Source organism: Panulirus ornatus, chromosome 56, assembly GCF_036320965.1.
Source record: "Panulirus ornatus isolate Po-2019 chromosome 56, ASM3632096v1, whole genome shotgun sequence".
Taxonomy (NCBI): Eukaryota; Metazoa; Arthropoda; class Malacostraca; order Decapoda; family Palinuridae; genus Panulirus; species Panulirus ornatus.
In genome coordinates this window covers 9,795,391-9,812,489 of record NC_092279.1, presented here as the reverse complement: position 1 = coordinate 9,812,489, position 17,099 = coordinate 9,795,391, and the positions used below count along the sequence as shown (strand labels likewise).

Genomic DNA, 17,099 nt, shown 5'->3' with positions numbered 1-17,099 from the left:
TTTTCCGTCTTCCAAGCATGCATTGATACATCCATCTCAAAGAAGGGAGACCATTCTGACCCTTCTAACTATCGTCCTATTGTTCTGACGTCTAACACTTCCAAAGTCTTTGAATTACTCATCACTTTGCACATCCTTGGACACATTGAAACTTAGTCTTCTCTCTGATCACCGGAATGGCTTCCGTGAGGCAAGACCCACTGGTAATGTTCTTTCTTATATTGCTAGGGTCTGGTCGTCGTCACTGAAGGATTTGGGGGAGCCATGTGTTGTTGCTTTTGACATTTTCAGAGCTTTTGACTGGGTGTGCCATCGGGGGTCTTGTCTTTAACCCCCCTCTTTTGGCTTCCCTCTCTAACTTTGCTTCTTCATAAACGGCTTCCTCTCCAGCCGATCTGTCTCTGTGGTTGTTGAATGATCAGCCAAGCCAACTCCCTCTTCTCCATCAACAGCAGTGTCCCTCAGGGTTCTGTCCTGTCCCCTACACATTTTCCTCCGTTTCAAGAAAATGTCCTTTCTTCTACAAATGGCTAAGTGCATTCATACGCTGGCGATTCAACACTATATTCGTCCACGTCCTACACTTCTGCTGCATCTCTCAGTCGATCTGCATTTCGTCTTGGCACAGCTTCCACGATAGACTTGGACGGGATATATCCATGGGGTGGACGAAATCTAGTTGAGTTTAATGCCTCAAAAACCCAGTTTCTACCCATCTCTATCGGGGGTTCCTCGTTGTTCTCGTCTCTCCTTTGACTAGGTGAACATGCTTGGTATTTCTCTGGCAGCCGCTCTTTCTTGAAAGTCCTACGTTGTGGATATGGCTGTGTCTGCTTCTCAATAGACTGTGTGTCATGTTTGGATGTTGAAGCTTCTTTTCTTTTGATCGGTTTCTCCAGTGAGTCGAAGGACGTTCATCTTATAAACTCTCCCAGGCTAGCTTCTGAACTTGGCTCTCTTTCCCTGTGTCGCGATAGGCAAAAATAGCATTCAAGTTTATGAATGATAAAATATACAAGCTGCTTAGGTCCTACATTATGCCAAATCCAAAATATTCTTTTAACATTTGATTACTGCACTTAAACACAGAATGCCGTTAGAAAAGGTACAGAGAAACACATCAAGGACAGAACCGTTAGTACTAAAGCTGAGAAAGAGAAAGGCTTTAAGGGCCATAGATTTGCCTACCACTGAGGAGAAGATGCCATGATCACAATATTTGTTTTCCAAACTGCCCGATGTTACAATTGGTGAACAATTTTTCGAAAGATGTAGAGATAGAACAACCAAAGCCCATAACATGATTTTAATAAGAAACAAAGGCTGTAAATAAGTACATCTATATACCTCTTATATGTGGATAAACTGAATAACTAAGTTTAATGAATCAGAAGACAGTGAGTGCTGACAGCACGGTAATAGAGAATGTTCAGGAGTTGGGGCCAGCTAAAGTAGACCTCCTTAAGATGCAACTTAGGCAAAGGCAGGTCCAGAGACTAAAGGCAAGCGTTGATGACCGCGAATTGAGCCCTCGATTGATTATACGAATTTTATTCTGATTTTAATAAGAAACAAAGGCTGTAAATAAGTACATCTATATACCTCTTATATGTGGATAAACTGAATAACTAAGTTTAATGAATCAGAAGACAGTGAGTGCTGACAGCACGGTAATAGAGAATGTTCAGGAGTTGGGGCCAGCTAAAGTAGACCTCCTTAAGATGCAACTTAGGCAAAGGCAGGTCCAGAGACTAAAGGCAAGCGTTGATGACCGCGAATTGAGCCCTCGATTGATTATACGAATTTTATTCTGCATCTTTCATAGATTTAATCTTTTCTGGATAATTTTTTTTATTTTACTTTATGCACCATTTTACAACACGTGATATTCATTTCAAAAATCAGTTCGTTTTAAAGATTTTTCTGTATGTTAGAGAAACAAAGAGATCCAGCAGTGACTCACTGGTCAGTGCCGTTCATGGTTTGTAAACAATTCTTTATCAGTTAAAGAATAAGCAATTATATTTGTACACAGAGTAACGATAAACGTAGTCTTCCTCTTAATTGCGGATACTCATTTTCTATGAATAGAAAATTTCCCTTTTCTTTTGTTTTATTTCATTAAGTTTCGTTCATTGAAATTAAATTTGTCTGAACTGTATTATAACTTTATACAACGAAAGTTTTTGGTAGTGATACCAAATTTTTACCTCCGTTATATTGTAGAAATATATCAATATCGACTGAGAACGAGACAATCATCTGCGATATCTGACCTGAATATATTTATATTTGTTCATTCTGTAAATGTTCGTTTTGAGCGTCTCCATCCATGTAAACATCTCGCGCGGGACCTACGCTTATCCAAACTTCTTGAGAGGAATTTCTGTCTGTCTTGTGTAAATTAATGCTTGGACTATGTCCACGTACCAGGTAAGGTCGTTGGAAGAAGCAGACCAGATTATTCGGGAGCATGAGAGAAAGACCAAGACCACTTACGCCCTGCTGAGGTCTACTAAGAATTTCGGCTGTGTGGATGTCCCAGGTTAGAAGCTCATTTGTTGTGTATATTATTAATAATGAAAGCTCATCAGCATTTATATTTAACACGTGTTATACTATTTAAACTTAAGGGGAAGTACAGATAATAATTGACTTTCTTGAACTGTATGGGTCCGTGGTTTTTGTTTTCCAGGTTAGTGTAAACCCGTCCTCAACCTTCTCTATAATTTAAAGTCTGTAAACCATCACCCTTATTCTGTGGCATGGAGCAGTCCTCTACTGAAAGTTTGATAGGGGCGGTGTTAATGTTAATTATGTCAATGGATCTTTGACATTTTGAATAATAATACCTTTAGAATGATTTTATGTACCTAACCTTAATTGTTTATCTCTTGGAAATTTGTTCTGTTAAGACTGAATGAACATTTGTTATCAGAATGGCACCATAGGCTCTTGGTATGGCATTTCTGTGTACTCAAGCTTAGTGGAATGTCCTGGACATAAGCATAGACATTGCTTTAATCTGTCTTAAGTCAGCTATTGTTTTGGTGTCATAATCAGGACTGAAATATATTTTGGCATGCTTTTATATAGGCCCAGTGAACCATCAGAGGTCAAAACCTTACCATTTTATTTAATGACAATGTCTTCCAGGACATTCAGCTTGGATGACTGATTTAGAGGTCTGCTGAATTTCAAATCTTCATATCTTATGAAATCTCAATGATTTCTTGATGTCACAGAGGAATTGTTTGAGTTAAAGGAATTTGATAGTATGGAAAACTATTGGATTACATTGATGTACATTAGTATTGTATGTTATGTGTATGACAGTGATGTAATGTCCTGCTTGCTGTCATTAGGATACCAGGAGACTTCTCCTAACCCTATAGTTCGAATGGTAGCCATAAGTAATGTTAGGTTAAGCTAAGAGACAATCTACTTATGTAGGTTTGCAAATGTTACATATAGAGATTTAATGCAATGTGACTCCACTTCTGTGTCATGATTCATGGCTTAGGTATAATAACACTTGGTTATTACATTCTATTGGACTCTTGTGATATACAAGCAGTGTTACATTAGGAATAAACTTTTCAATGTCTTCATCAATTGAAATTTTACCAAGTTAGTACAAGTAGTACAGAAATGGCAATTGTCATGGCATTATCAGATGGGCTTGGGCAATGGTATATATTGCACTGGAGTTGCCTGCTATTTCACATGATTACCAGGAGTTAGAGAAAGTTTTTGTACCAGATAAGTCTTGGAAAAAAATTTGTCATTTTATGTCAAGAGTTATGCATAGCATTGAGGTTGGCAAGTACTGCACTTCAAAAATTTTTTTTTCAGAGAACTTTACATGGAGAGACTTGAAATTAAGGAGAATATGGAAATATTTTGTTATCCTCCGTATTAGAATGAAGATAGTAAATGTCTAATTTTGAGGTCTGTGCTTTGTACATTGTTTTAATCCTTACATGGTAGATATGATCATTAAATTCCATCACCAGGTGTAAAAAGAAGATAGAAAAATATGGTTCCAATACTGAATTGATAGATTATTATTCTAAGATAGAATAAAAAGGTATGAATGGAGAAAAACTGGAGGAAGTGAAGTGTTTTAGATATCTGGGAGTGGATCTGGCAGCGGATGGAACCATGGAAGCGTAAGTGGATCATAGGGTGGGGGAGGGGGCGAAAATTCTGGGAGCCTTGAAGAATGTGTGGAAGTCGAGAACATTATCTTGGAAAGCAAAAATGGGTATGTTTGAAGGAATAGTGGTTCCAACAATGTTGTATGGTTGCGAGGCGTGGGCTATGGACAGAGTTGTGCGCAGGAGGATGGATGTGCTGGAAATGAGATGTTTGAGGACAATATGTGGTGTGAGGTGGTGTGATCGAGTAAGTAACGTAAGGGTAAGAGAGATGTGTGGAAATAAAAAGAGCGTGGTTGAGAGAGCAGAAGAGGGTGCTTTGAAGTGGTTTGGGCACATGGAGAGAATGAGTGAGGAAAGATTGACCAAGAGGATATATGTGTCGGAGGTGGAGGGAACGAGGAGAAGAGGGAGACCAAATTGGAGGTGGAAGGATGGAGTGAAAAAGATTTTGTGTGATCGGGGCCTGAACATGCAGGAGGGTGAAAGGAGGGCAAGGAATAGAGTGAATTGGAGCGATGTGGTATACCGGGGTTGACGTGCTGTCAGTGGATTGAATCAAGGCATGTGAAGCGTCTGGGGTAAACCATGGAAAGTTTGTGTAGGTATGTATATTTGCATGTGGGATGTATGTATAACATGTATGGGGTGGGTTGGCCATTTCTTTCGTCTGTTTCCTTGCGCTACCTCGCAAACGTGGGAGACAGCGACAAAGCAAAAAAAAAAAATAATAAAAATAAAAAGTAATGTTGCTACCTTTGTACTGGCTAGGTGTAGAGCTCAGTAAGCAGGGGAAGGGGTATGCATGATACACAGAAACAAACCAAAGAAGGAAGGTGACTGAGTTTGGTAAAGTGTGTGTGAAAGAGGAAAGTTGAGAGTATATGTGAATAAGCAAGGGTTTTTAGGAAAAAGAGGGTTTAGGTCAATCAATTTGGGGGGTGGTTTGAATGGAAAAAACTGGGGAATGAAGTGTTTTAGATATCTGGGAGTGGATCTGGCAGCGGATGGAAACATGGAAGCGGAAGTGGATCATAGGGTGGGGGAGGGGGCGAAAATTCTGGGAGCCTTGAAGAATGTGTGGAAGTTGAGAACATTATCTCTGAAAGCAAAAATGGGTATGTTTGAAGGAATAGTGGTTCCAACAATGTTGTATGGTTGCGAGGCGTGGACTATGGATAGAGTTGTGCACAGGAGGATGGATGTGCTGGAAATGAGATGTTTGAGGACAATATGTGGTGTGACGTGGTTTGATCGAGTAAGTAACATAAGGGTAAGAGAGGTGTGTGGAAATAAAAAGAGTATGGTTGAGAGAGCAGAAGAGGGTGTTTTGAAATGGTTTGGTCACATGGAGAGAATGAGTGAGGAAAGATTGACCAAGAGGATATATGTGTCGGAGGTGGAGGGAACGAGGAGAAGAGGGAGACCAAATTGGAGGTGGAAAGATGGAGTGAAAAAGATTTTGTGTGATCGGGGCCTGAACATGCAGGAGGGTGAAAGGAGGGCAAGGAATAGAATGAATTGGAGCGACGTGGTATACCGGGATTGACGTGCTGTCAGTGGATTGAATCAAGGCATGTGAAGCGTCTGGGGTAAACCATGGAAAGCTGTGAAGGTATGTATACTTGCGTGTGTGGACGTATGTATATACATGTGTATGGGGGTGGGTTGGGCCATTTCTTTTGTCTGTTTCCTTGCGATACCTCGCAAACGCGGGAGACAGCGACAAAGCAAAAAAAAAAAAAAAAAAAAAAAAGTTTGTTGAGTATTCCTGGGGTATTATATGGGAGGGTATTGATTGAGAGGGTGAAGGCATGTACAGAGCATCAGATTGGGGAAGAGCAGTGTGGTTTCATAAGTGGTAGAGGATGTGTGGATCAGGTGTTTGCTTTGAAGAATCTATGTGAGAAATACTTAGAAAAGCTAATGGATTTGTATGTAGCTTTTATGGATCTGGAGAAGGCATATGATAAGAGTTGATAGAGATACTCTATGGAAGGTTTTAAGAATATATGGTGTGGGAGGCAAGTTGTTAGAAGCAGTGAAAAGTTTTTATCGAGGATGTAAGGCATGTGTATGTGTAGGAAGAGAGGAAAGTGATTGGTTCTCAGTGAATGTTGGTTTGCGGCAGGGGTGTGTGATGTCTCCATGGTTGTTTGATTTGTTTATGGATGAGGTTGTTAGGGAGGCGAATGCAAGAGTTTTGGAAAGAGGGGCAAGTATGCAGTCTGTTGTGGATGAGAGAGCTTGGGAAGTTAGTTAGTTGTTGTTCGCTGATGATACAGCGCTGATGGCTGATTCGTGTGAGAAACTGCAGAAGATGGTGACTGAGTTTGGTAAAGTGTGTGAAAGAAGAAAGCTGAGAGTAAATGTGAATAAGAGCAGGGTTATTTGGTATTGTAGGGTTGAGGGACAAGTCAATTGGAGATAAGTTTGAATGGAGAAAAACTGGAGGAAGTGAAGTGTTTTAGATATCTGGGAGTGGATTTGGCAGCGGATGGAACCATGGAAGTGAATCATAGGGTGGGGGAGGGGGCGAAAGTTCTGGGAGCCTTGAAGAATGTGTGGAAGTCGAGAACATTATCTCCGAAAGCAAAAACGGCTATATTTGAAGGAATAGTGGTTCCAACAGTGTTATATGGTTGCGAGGCATAGGCTATAGACAGAGTTGTGCGGAGGAGGGTGGATGTGCTGGAAATGAGATGTTTGAGGACTATATGTGGTGTGAGGTGGTTTGATTGAGTAAGTGATGATAGGGTAAGAGAGATGTGTGGTAGTAAAAAGAGTGTGGTTAAGAGAGCAGAAGAGGGTGTTTTGAAATGGTTTGGTCACATGGAGAGAATGGGTGAGGAAAGATTGATCAAGAGGATATATGTGTCAGAGGTGGAGGGAATGAGGAGAAGTGGGAGACCAAATTGGAGGAGGAAAGATGGATTGAAAAAGATTTTGAGTGATTGGGGCCTGAACATGCAGGAGGGTGAAAGGCGTGCAAGGAATAGAGTGAATTGGAACGATGTGGTGCACTGGGGTTGACGTGCTGTCAATGGATTGAATCAGGGCATGTGAAGCATCTAGGGTACACCATGGAAAGTTCTGTGTGGCCTGGATGTGGAAAGGGAGCTGTGGTTTCGGTGCATTATTACATGACATCTAGAGACTGAGTGTGAACGAATGTGGCCTTTGTTGTCTTTTCTTAGCGCTACCTAGCACACATGAGGGGGAGGGGGTTTTTATTTCATGTTTGTCAGGGTAGTGATGGGACTGAATAAGGGCAGACAGTATGAATTGTGTACATGCGTATATATGTATAAGTCTGTGTGTGTATATATATATATGTATACGTTGAGATGTATGGGTATGTATATTTGTGTGTGTAGACGTGTATGTATATACATGTGTATGTGGGTAGGTTGGACCATTCTTTTGTCTGCTTCCTTGCGCTGCCTTCCTAATGCGGGAGACAGCAACAAAGCAAAATAATAAAATGATAATAATAATAATCTGTCACATGTGCTCCTTTTCTGCTGTTGATCTATATCTTATATAGCAGTACCATATTGTTCATTCGAAAGATTGTTTGATTTCTAAACAAGTCCTCTTTTTATTGTGTATTGTGTTTATTTACACTTTTGATTCATCCTCATTGAATCAGAATTACTACAGAATGAATACAGCAAGGTAATGTTATTAGTTAAGTTTTTGTCACTTTATTTGTGTATTGCTTCTCAGCGTTTTGGTGTAGATCAAAGTGTAGTGTACCCAGTTAATACTGAATTAATATTTCAGCATGTGCAAATGATGAAAATGAAGTGCGCTTTGAGACTGTAGGTGTTCCATATTGCGGTGTGCCATTTTTTGTAGCAGGACTCAAGATTCTTCAATGCCAGTCATATAGGGGACGAGGAGGAAGGAAAAAAAAAGAAATAAAGATTGAGGTAAGAGTTTTGATGTGGTTCTTTTTCCTGTTCCTAAAATGTTTTTGGATTTTCTATTCACTTTTGGTTAGTATATATATTTATTCATTTTGCTTTGTCGCTGTCTCCCGCGTTAGCGAGGTAGCGCAAGGAAGCAGTCGAAAGAAATGGCCCAACCCACCCACATACACATGTATATACATACATGTCCACACACGCAGATATACATACCTATACATCTCAACGTATACATATATATACACACACAGACATATACATATATACACATGTACATGATTCATTCATATTAATTATTCATATTAATTCATTCATATTCATTCATTAATATTAAGAATATATGGTGTGGGAGGCAAGTTGTTAGAAGCAGTGAAAAGTTTTTATCGAGGATGTAAGGCATGTGTACGTGTAGGAAGAGAGGAAAGTGATTGGTTCTCAGTGAATGTAGGTTTGCGGCAGGGGTGTGTGATGTCTCCATGGTTGTTTAATTTGTTTATGGATGGGGTTTTTAGGGAGGTGAATGCAAGAGTTTTGGAAAGAGGGGCAAGGATGAAGTCTGTTGGGGATGAGAGAGCTTGGGAAGTGAGTCAGTTGTTGTTCACTGATGATACAGCGCTGGTGGCTGATTCATGTGAGAAACTGCAGAAGCTGGTGACTGAGTTTGGTAAAGTGTGTGAAAGAAGAAAGTTAAGAGTAAATGTGAATAAGAGCAAGGTTATTAGGTACAGTAGGGTTGAGGGTCAAGTCAATTGGGAGGTGAGTTTGAATGGAGAAAAACTGGAGGAAGTGAAGTGTTTTAGATATCTGGGAGTGGATCTGGCAGCGGATGGAAACATGGAAGCGGAAGTGGATCATAGGGTGGGGGAGGGGGCGAAAATTCTGGGAGCCTTGAAGAATGTGTGGAAGTCGAGAACATTATCTCGGAAAGCAAAAATGGGTATGTTTGAAGGAATAGTGGTTCCAACAATGTTGTATGGTTGCGAGGCGTGGACTATGGATAGAGTTGTGCGCAGGAGGATGGATGTGCTGGAAATGAGATGTTTGAGGACAGTGTGTGGTGTGAGGTGGTTTGATCGAGTAAGTAATGTAAGGGTAAGAGAGATGTGTGGAAATAAAAAGAGCATTGTTGAGAGAGCAGAAGAGGGTGTTTTGAAATGGTTTGGTCACATGGAGAGAATGAGCGAGGAAAGATTGACCAAGAGGATATATGTGTCGGAGGTGGAGGGAACGAGGAGAAGAGGGAGACCAAATTGGAGGTGGAAAGATGGAGTGAAAAAGATTTTGTGTGATCGGGGCCTGAACATGCAGGAGGGTGAAAGGAGGGCAAGGAATAGAGTGAATTTGAGCGATGTGGTATACCGGGGTTGACGTGCTGTCAGTGGATTGAATCAAGGCATGTGAAGCGTCTGGGGTAAACCATAGAAAGCTGTGTAGGTATGTATATGTGCGTGTGTGGACGTATGTATATACATGTGTATGGGGGTGGGTTGGGCCATTTCTTTCGTCTGTTTCCTTGCGCTACCTCGCAAACGTGGGAGACAGCGACAAAGCAAAAAAAAAAAAAAAAGAAAAACAGGATTCATACTGTCTGCCCTTATTCATTTCCATCGCCACTCCGCCACACATGAAATAACAACCCCCTCCCCACAAATGTGCGCAAGGTAGCGCTAGGAAAAGAGAACAAAGGCCACATTCGTTCACACTCAGTCTCTAGCTGTCATGTAATAATGCACCGAAACCACAGCTCCCTTTCGACATCCAGGCCCCACAGAACTTTCCATGGTTTACCCCAGACGCTTCACATGCCCTGGTTCAATCCATTAACAGCATGTCGAACCCGGTATACCACATTGTTTCAGTTCACTCTATTCCTTGCACGCCTTTCACCCTCCTGCATGTTCAGGCTCCGATCACTCAAAATCTTTTTCTCTCCATCCATCCACCTCCAGTTTGGTCTCCCGCTTCTCCTCGTTCCCTCCACCTCTGACACATATATCCTCTTGGTCAATCTTTCCTCACTCATTCTCTCCATGTGACCAAACCATTTCAAAACACCCTCTTCTGCTCTCTCAACCACACTCTTTTTATTACCACACATCTCTCTTACCCTATTTTTTCTTACTCGATCAAACCATCTCACACCACATATTGTCCTCAAACATCTCATTTCCAGCACATTCACCCTCCCTCGCACAACTCTATCCATAGCCCATGCCTTGCAACCATATAACATTGTTGGAACCACTTTTCCTTCAAACATACCCATTTTTGCTTTCCGAGATAATGTTCTCGACTTCCACACATTCTTCAACGCTCCCAGAACTTTCGCCCCCTCCCCCACCCTGTGATTCACTTCCGCTTTCATGGTTCCATCCGCTGCCAAAGCCACTCCCAGATATCTAAAACACTTCACTTCCTCCAGCTTTTCTCCATTCAAACTTACCTCCCAATTGACTTGTCCCTCAACCCTACTGTACCTAATAACCTTGCTCATATTCACATTTACTCTCAGCTTTCTTCTTTCACACACTTTACCAAACTCATTCACCAGCTTCTGCAGTTTCTCACACGAATCAGCCACCAGCTTCTGCAGTTTCTCACACGAATCAGCCATCAGCGCTGCCTCATCAGCGAACAACAACTGACTCACTTCCCAGGCTCTCTCATCAACAACAGACTGCATACTTGCCCCTCCTTCCAAAACTCTTGCATTCACCTCCCTAACAACCCCATCCATAAACAAATTAAACAACCATGGAGACAACACACACCCCTGCCGCAAACCTACATTCACTGAGAACCAATCACTCTTCTCTCTTCCTACACGTACACATGCCTTACACCCTCGATAAAAACTTTTCACTGCTTCTAAGAACTTGCCTCCCACACCATATATTCTTAATACCTTCCACAGAGCATCTCTATCAACTCTATCATATGCCTTCTCCAGATCCATAAATGCCACATACAAATCCATTTGCTTTTCTAAGTATTTCTCACATAGATTCTTCAAAGCAAACACCTGATCCACACATCCTCTACCACTTCTGAAACCACACTGCTCTTCCCCAATATGATGCTCTGTACATGCCTTCACCCACTCAGTCAATACCGTGCCAAATAATATCCCAGGAATACTCAACAAACTTATACATCTGTATTTTGAGCACTCACTTTTAGCACTCTGCCTTTGTACGATGGCACTATGCAAGCATTCCGCCAATCCTCAGGCACCTCACCATGAGACATACATACATTAAATAACCTTACCAACCAGTCAACAATATAGTCACCCCCGTTTTTAATAAATTCTACTACAGTATCATCCAAACCCACTGCCTTGCTGGCTTTCATCTTCTGCAAAGCTTGTACTACCTCTTCTCTGTTTACCAAATCATTTTCCCTAACCCTCTCACTTTGCACACCACCTCGACCAAAACACCCTATATATGCCACTCTATCATCAAGCACATTCAACAAACCTTCAAAATACTCACTCCATCTCCTTCTCACATCACCATTACCTGTTATCACCTCCCCATTATCCCCCTTCACTGAAGTTCCCATTTGCTTCCTTGTCTTATGCACTTTGTTTACCTCCTTGTAAAACATCTTTTTATTCTCCTAAAATTTAATGATACTCTCTCACCCCAACTCTCAATTGCCCTCTTGCACCTTTCTCTTGACCTCCTGCCTCTTTCTTTTATACATCTCCCACTCATTTGCATTATTTCCCTGCAAAAATCGTCCAAATGCCTCTCTCTTGTCTTTCACTAATAATCTTACTTCTGCATCCCACCACTCAATACCCTTTCTAGTCTGCCCACCTCCCATGCTTCTCATGCCACAAGCATCTTTTGTGCAAGCCATCACTGGTTCCCTAAATACATCCCATTCCTCCCCCACTCCCCTTACCTCCTTTGTTCTCACCTTTTTCCATTCTGTACTCAGTCTCTCCTGGTATTTCCTCACCTGTCTCCTTCCCAAGCTCACTTACTCTCACCACTCTCTTCACCCCAACATTCTCTCTTCTATTCTGAAAACCTGTACAAATCTTCACTTTCGCCTCCACAAGATAATGATCAGACATCCCTCCAGTTGCACCTCTCAGCACATTAACATCCAAAAGTCTCTCTTTCGCGCGCCTGTCAATTAACACGTAATCCAAAAACGCTCTCTGGCCATCTCTCCTACTTACATACATATACTTATGTATGTATATCTCTCTTTTTAAACCAGGTATTCCCAATGAACAGTCCTTTTTCAGCACATAAATCTACAAGCTCTTCATTTCCATTTACAACACTGAACACCCCATATACACCAAATATTCCCTAAACTGCCACATTACTCACCTTTGCATTCAAATCACCCATCACTATAACCCGGTCTCCTGCACCAAAACTACTAACACACTCACTCAGATGCTCCCAAAACACTTGCCTCTCATGATCTTTCTTCTCATGCCCAGGTGCATATGCACCAATAATCACCCTTCTCTCTCTATCAACTTTCAGTTTTACCTATATCAGTCTAGAGTTTACTTTCTTACACTCTATCACATACTCCCACCACTCCTGTTTCAGGAGTAATGCTACTCCTTCCCTTGCTCTTGTCCCCTCACTAACCCCTGACTTTACTTCCAAGACATTCCCAAACCACTCTTCCTCTTTACCCTTGAGCTTCGTTTCACTCCGAGCCAAAACATCCTGGTTCCTTTCCTCAAACATACTCCCTATCTCCTTTTTTCTCATCTTGGTTGCGTCCACACACATTTAGACACCCCAATCTGAGCCTTCGAGGAGGATGAGCACTCCCCACGTGACTCCTTCTGTTTCCCCTTTTAGAAAGTTAAAATACAAGGAGAGGAGGGTTACCAGTCCCCCTCTCCCGTCCCCTTTAGTCGTCTTTTACAACACGTGAGGAATGCGTGGGAAGTATTCTTTCTCCCCATCCCCAGGGATAATTTTGGTTAGTAAGTGTGCAAAATGAAAAACATAATGACAGTTCAGTGGAACTGTTGATATCCATTTGATAATATATGTTGGATGCTAAGCATGAAAGGCACCAAGATTTTGGGTGCAAGGTCATCAGAATATGGACAAGGTCTTAGGCATGTGCACATTGACCGTAAAGACTGTTTTCATGCCTTTCAAGGCCACCAAAATCCAATCTAACCATATGAATTACATAGTTCACTGTCATTTATTCATTTATTCAGAAAAGACAACCCAGCAACCTCAAATGTTTAAGAATTTTCCTCATGATCAAAGGCACAAAGGGTAACAGAGCCTGGACTTAAAGCCAATAAAGGCTATCTTTCAAGGTTCATAATTACTACAGCTTCACACACCTTCTAGAGGCCCCAAATTTTGGATATAGGTGCATCAAAATATGGGTAATCCTTTAAGGTAATGCATATTGCCCCTGAAGGCCGTTTTGAGGTTATTAAAAGCCACCCATCCTTATAGATTATGCTTGATTCACTGCAGCCTGAAAATATAATGAAGGCACCTTAGGATCTAAGGCAGTATCCAAGGATGCCTAGGATTAAAGGCCAACAAAGACCACCATCAAAGTTTTGCCTCTGCAGCTTCATATGGCACCTATAGGCCTCAAATTATGGGTGTAGGTTCTTCAAAATCAGGGTGAGGTTTTAATCTACTGCTCAGTCACATTGAAGGCTGTTTTTAGGCTATCAAATGCTGCCCCAGCTTTATGAAATACACATGATTCACTGTACTTATTCAGAATAAGCAAACTAACAGCCTGAAATTATAAAGGCACACGACAAAAAAATCATATTCATCCCCAGGTTTAGGGAATTTCAGAATGATCACTGTGTCTTCGATTGTTTCAAGAGGGTTGGTACTACTTATTGATAATTATGATGCTGAGTAGATTTGAAATAAAGAAATGAAAATTTAATTGCAATGTTTTTAGAAAAATATATATATATATTGATTTCTTTTGTTATTGATTTACTCATAATAAGAAACTTATCCCTCTCATAGGATGAGTTGCCATACAGAAATATAAAGTATAATGAAAGGGATTAAGGTTAGCATGAATTGGTGACTTTCTTTTTTCATACTTGATCACCTTTTTCTGCATTAGCGAGGTAGTGCCTGGAATAAACGAAGTAAGGTTACATCCACTCCCATCCATTCTCTAGCTCTTGTGTATAATGCACTGAAACCACAGCTCTCTATCCACTTTGTATGCCCTGGCTCAGTCCATTGACAGTATGTTGACTGCAGTATATCATATCACTCCACTTCTGACACATATATCCTCTTTTTCAGCCTTTTGCTTACTCATTTTTCCCAAATATCTAAACCATTTCAACACACCCTCCTCTGCTTTCTCAACCAAACTCTTTTTATTACCTCACATCTCTCTTACCTTTTCATTACTAACTCGATCAAACCACTTCACACCCCCCTATTGTCCTCAGACATTTTGTTTCCAACACATCTGCCCTCCTACGCACAGCTCCATGCATAGCCCATGCCTCACATCCACATGATATTGTGAGGACTGTTGTTTCTTCAAACATACTCAATTTTGCCATCTCGCTTTCCACACATTCTTCGACATTACCAGAACCTTCACCCCCCTCCCCCTTCCCTATGACTCACTTCCACTTCCATTGTTTCATTCACTGCCAAGTCTACTCGGAGATGTCAAAAAGACCTTACTTCCCCCAGTTTTTCTTCATTCAAACTCACACCCCAACTAACCTGTCCCACAACTCTGCTGAACATAATAACCTTGCTTGTGTTCATATTCATTCTCAACTTTCTGCTATCACACACTCTTCCAAACTCAGTCACTATCTTCTGCGGTTTCTCACTCATACCTCCCACCAGTATCATCAGCAAACAACAACTGACTTACTTCCTGGGCCTTTCCATCCCCTTCAGACTGCCCCTCTCTCCAGGACTCACATTTACCTCCCACATTACCCCATCCATAAACATATTGAACACCTTGCTAACATCACACCCCTTATCTACACCACCCTTTACTTGGAACCATTCACTCTCCTCTCTTCCTTCACATACCCAAGTCTTACCCCTTGATAAACGAAGTCTTCAGAGACCCAAGGAACTTAAGCTCACGGGATACTACATTGTACAGAAAAGGTTTTATATCCCTTAAAACCTACATTTATAGTGCAATGAAATGTTTCACATCACTGTATTGATAAGCATTTCTTTGCTTCACAAGTGAAAATGATATTCAGTAAGATTTACCGGCATGAATAAACCTTAAACTAACAGGTGCTGTGAAGATACTGGTACTGTACTCAGATGATTAGCCTGGGGAACATTGGGGCAAATGCAGTCACTGCACTATAGGCATCGATAAGCATGTGGTCACAGGTAAATCCAAATATTGACAGTATCATTAAGATTGGTTCAGAATAGCATGTATTTCATAAACTCCATGAAGCTAAGTTTGTCGAAGTCTTAATTGATAGTATTATCGAATATAATTCTTTATATGATAAAGAAAGAACACATGTTGCAATGTATCTTTTACAATATTTGAGGAGCTACATCTGGTTTCATATCTTGTGTTCATTCAGCTGACTGGCTCTGGAGCAGGTGTGATTGGTGAGGCAGGCGTTGGAGATGCGGGAGGTGATGATGATGATCCTTTGCAGACAAAGCCTATGGTTAAGAAGAAGAAAAAAGCTGGTCGGACTCATAAGGTTGGCTGCACTGCCACCATCATCATGAAAGAAGTTATTTATTACCCTGAGTTTCAGGTGTGATGTGACACTGACTTAGTTGTGTAAAAGGGAGAGAGCTGAATTAACAGAGTAAGGGTGTGTCTAGTTAATGTAGTTGATTAAGTAATTAATAACATATTATTAGGGATTTTACATCAGTTGTTCAACTGCCTGTACCCTGGGATAACATGTGACCCTTGAATTCCTGAGGTTGGTTCCCTTTCCTTACAGTAAAATGTCAAATAATCTGGGATTTTCAACTTTGATGAAAAAAGACATTCATAATATTAGATAGATATTCATATTACAAAAACAAAAACATGTAAGAATATGTTTAGGTTATTAACATCCTTCTGAGAGTGTTTAAAAGTGTGGATTTCTTACTCAGTAGGGAGCCCTAGAGACAGGCTTCTGATTGGTGCTAGATATGTTTGATGCGAGCTGCTACCCTGTGGATTTGTTTGTTTTTTCCTCCTGTACTTCGTGATTGACTACCTTATTATTATGTATTGCAGATTAATTATTTCCATTTATAAATTTTGATTTATGCAAATATGTAATATGTAACAGCACATGGAAGTTTGTGTGGTAAAATATGATGTTTGGGGGGCATTGTTTGTTTACATTTACCCATGTTGCCCCCTGCAGTTTCTAGCTACATTTACCAAGATTTGTCTCTACCCTTTTCTCATTATTTTTATGCCACTTCCCTTGTTTCTTTTCTCTCTTCCAGTTTGATACACACATTTTCTTCTTAGAATACATGGTAATACAACCAGTAACTGCAGAAGCTGTTATCTTCGTTTGAGGGTGTGTAAAAGGAGAAAGTTAAGAGTAAGTGTCAGCAGAGGCAAGGTTCTAAGGTTTAGCAGTGAAGAGAGACGAATTATTTGGAATTTGAGAGTGGGAGTGGAGTGTGTTAGATACCGGGGAGTGGATATGGCGAACCTTGGGAGCTGAAGTTAGCCGTGGTGTGAGTGAGGAGGCAAAGTTCCTAGGTGCATTGAGGAATATGTGGAAAGAGAGGTCACTGTCTTTAAGGGCAAAGATGGTTATGTTTGATAGTATAATAATCCTACCAGTGTTGTATGGATTCGAGGCTTGGGCCTTAGATGAAAACGTGAAGAAAGGGATGGGTGTGTTGGAAATTGAATGTTTGAGGGCAATATATAGTGTGAGAAGAATTGATTATGTAAGAAATGATAAGGAAAGAGAGAAGTATGGCAGTAAGAGGAGTGTGATCGAGAGAGCACAAGAGGGTGTGCT

General features: G+C 40.9%; 1 protein-coding gene across 2 annotated transcripts in view; it reads left to right on the top strand.

The window, feature by feature from the left end:
- Positions 1-2,299: 2,299 nt before the first annotated feature.
- Positions 2,300-17,099, top strand: part of LOC139765870 (uncharacterized) — a 62,460-nt gene continuing 47,660 nt past the window's right edge. For both annotated transcript variants that reach the window (XM_071693735.1, XM_071693734.1), the window contains exons 1-3: positions 2,300-2,545; positions 7,947-8,095; positions 15,687-15,869. In XM_071693735.1, the coding sequence (XP_071549836.1) occupies positions 2,419-2,545; positions 7,947-8,095; positions 15,687-15,869 (459 nt within the window). In that variant the 5' untranslated portion in view covers positions 2,300-2,418. The remainder of the gene's footprint in view (positions 2,546-7,946; positions 8,096-15,686; positions 15,870-17,099) is intronic.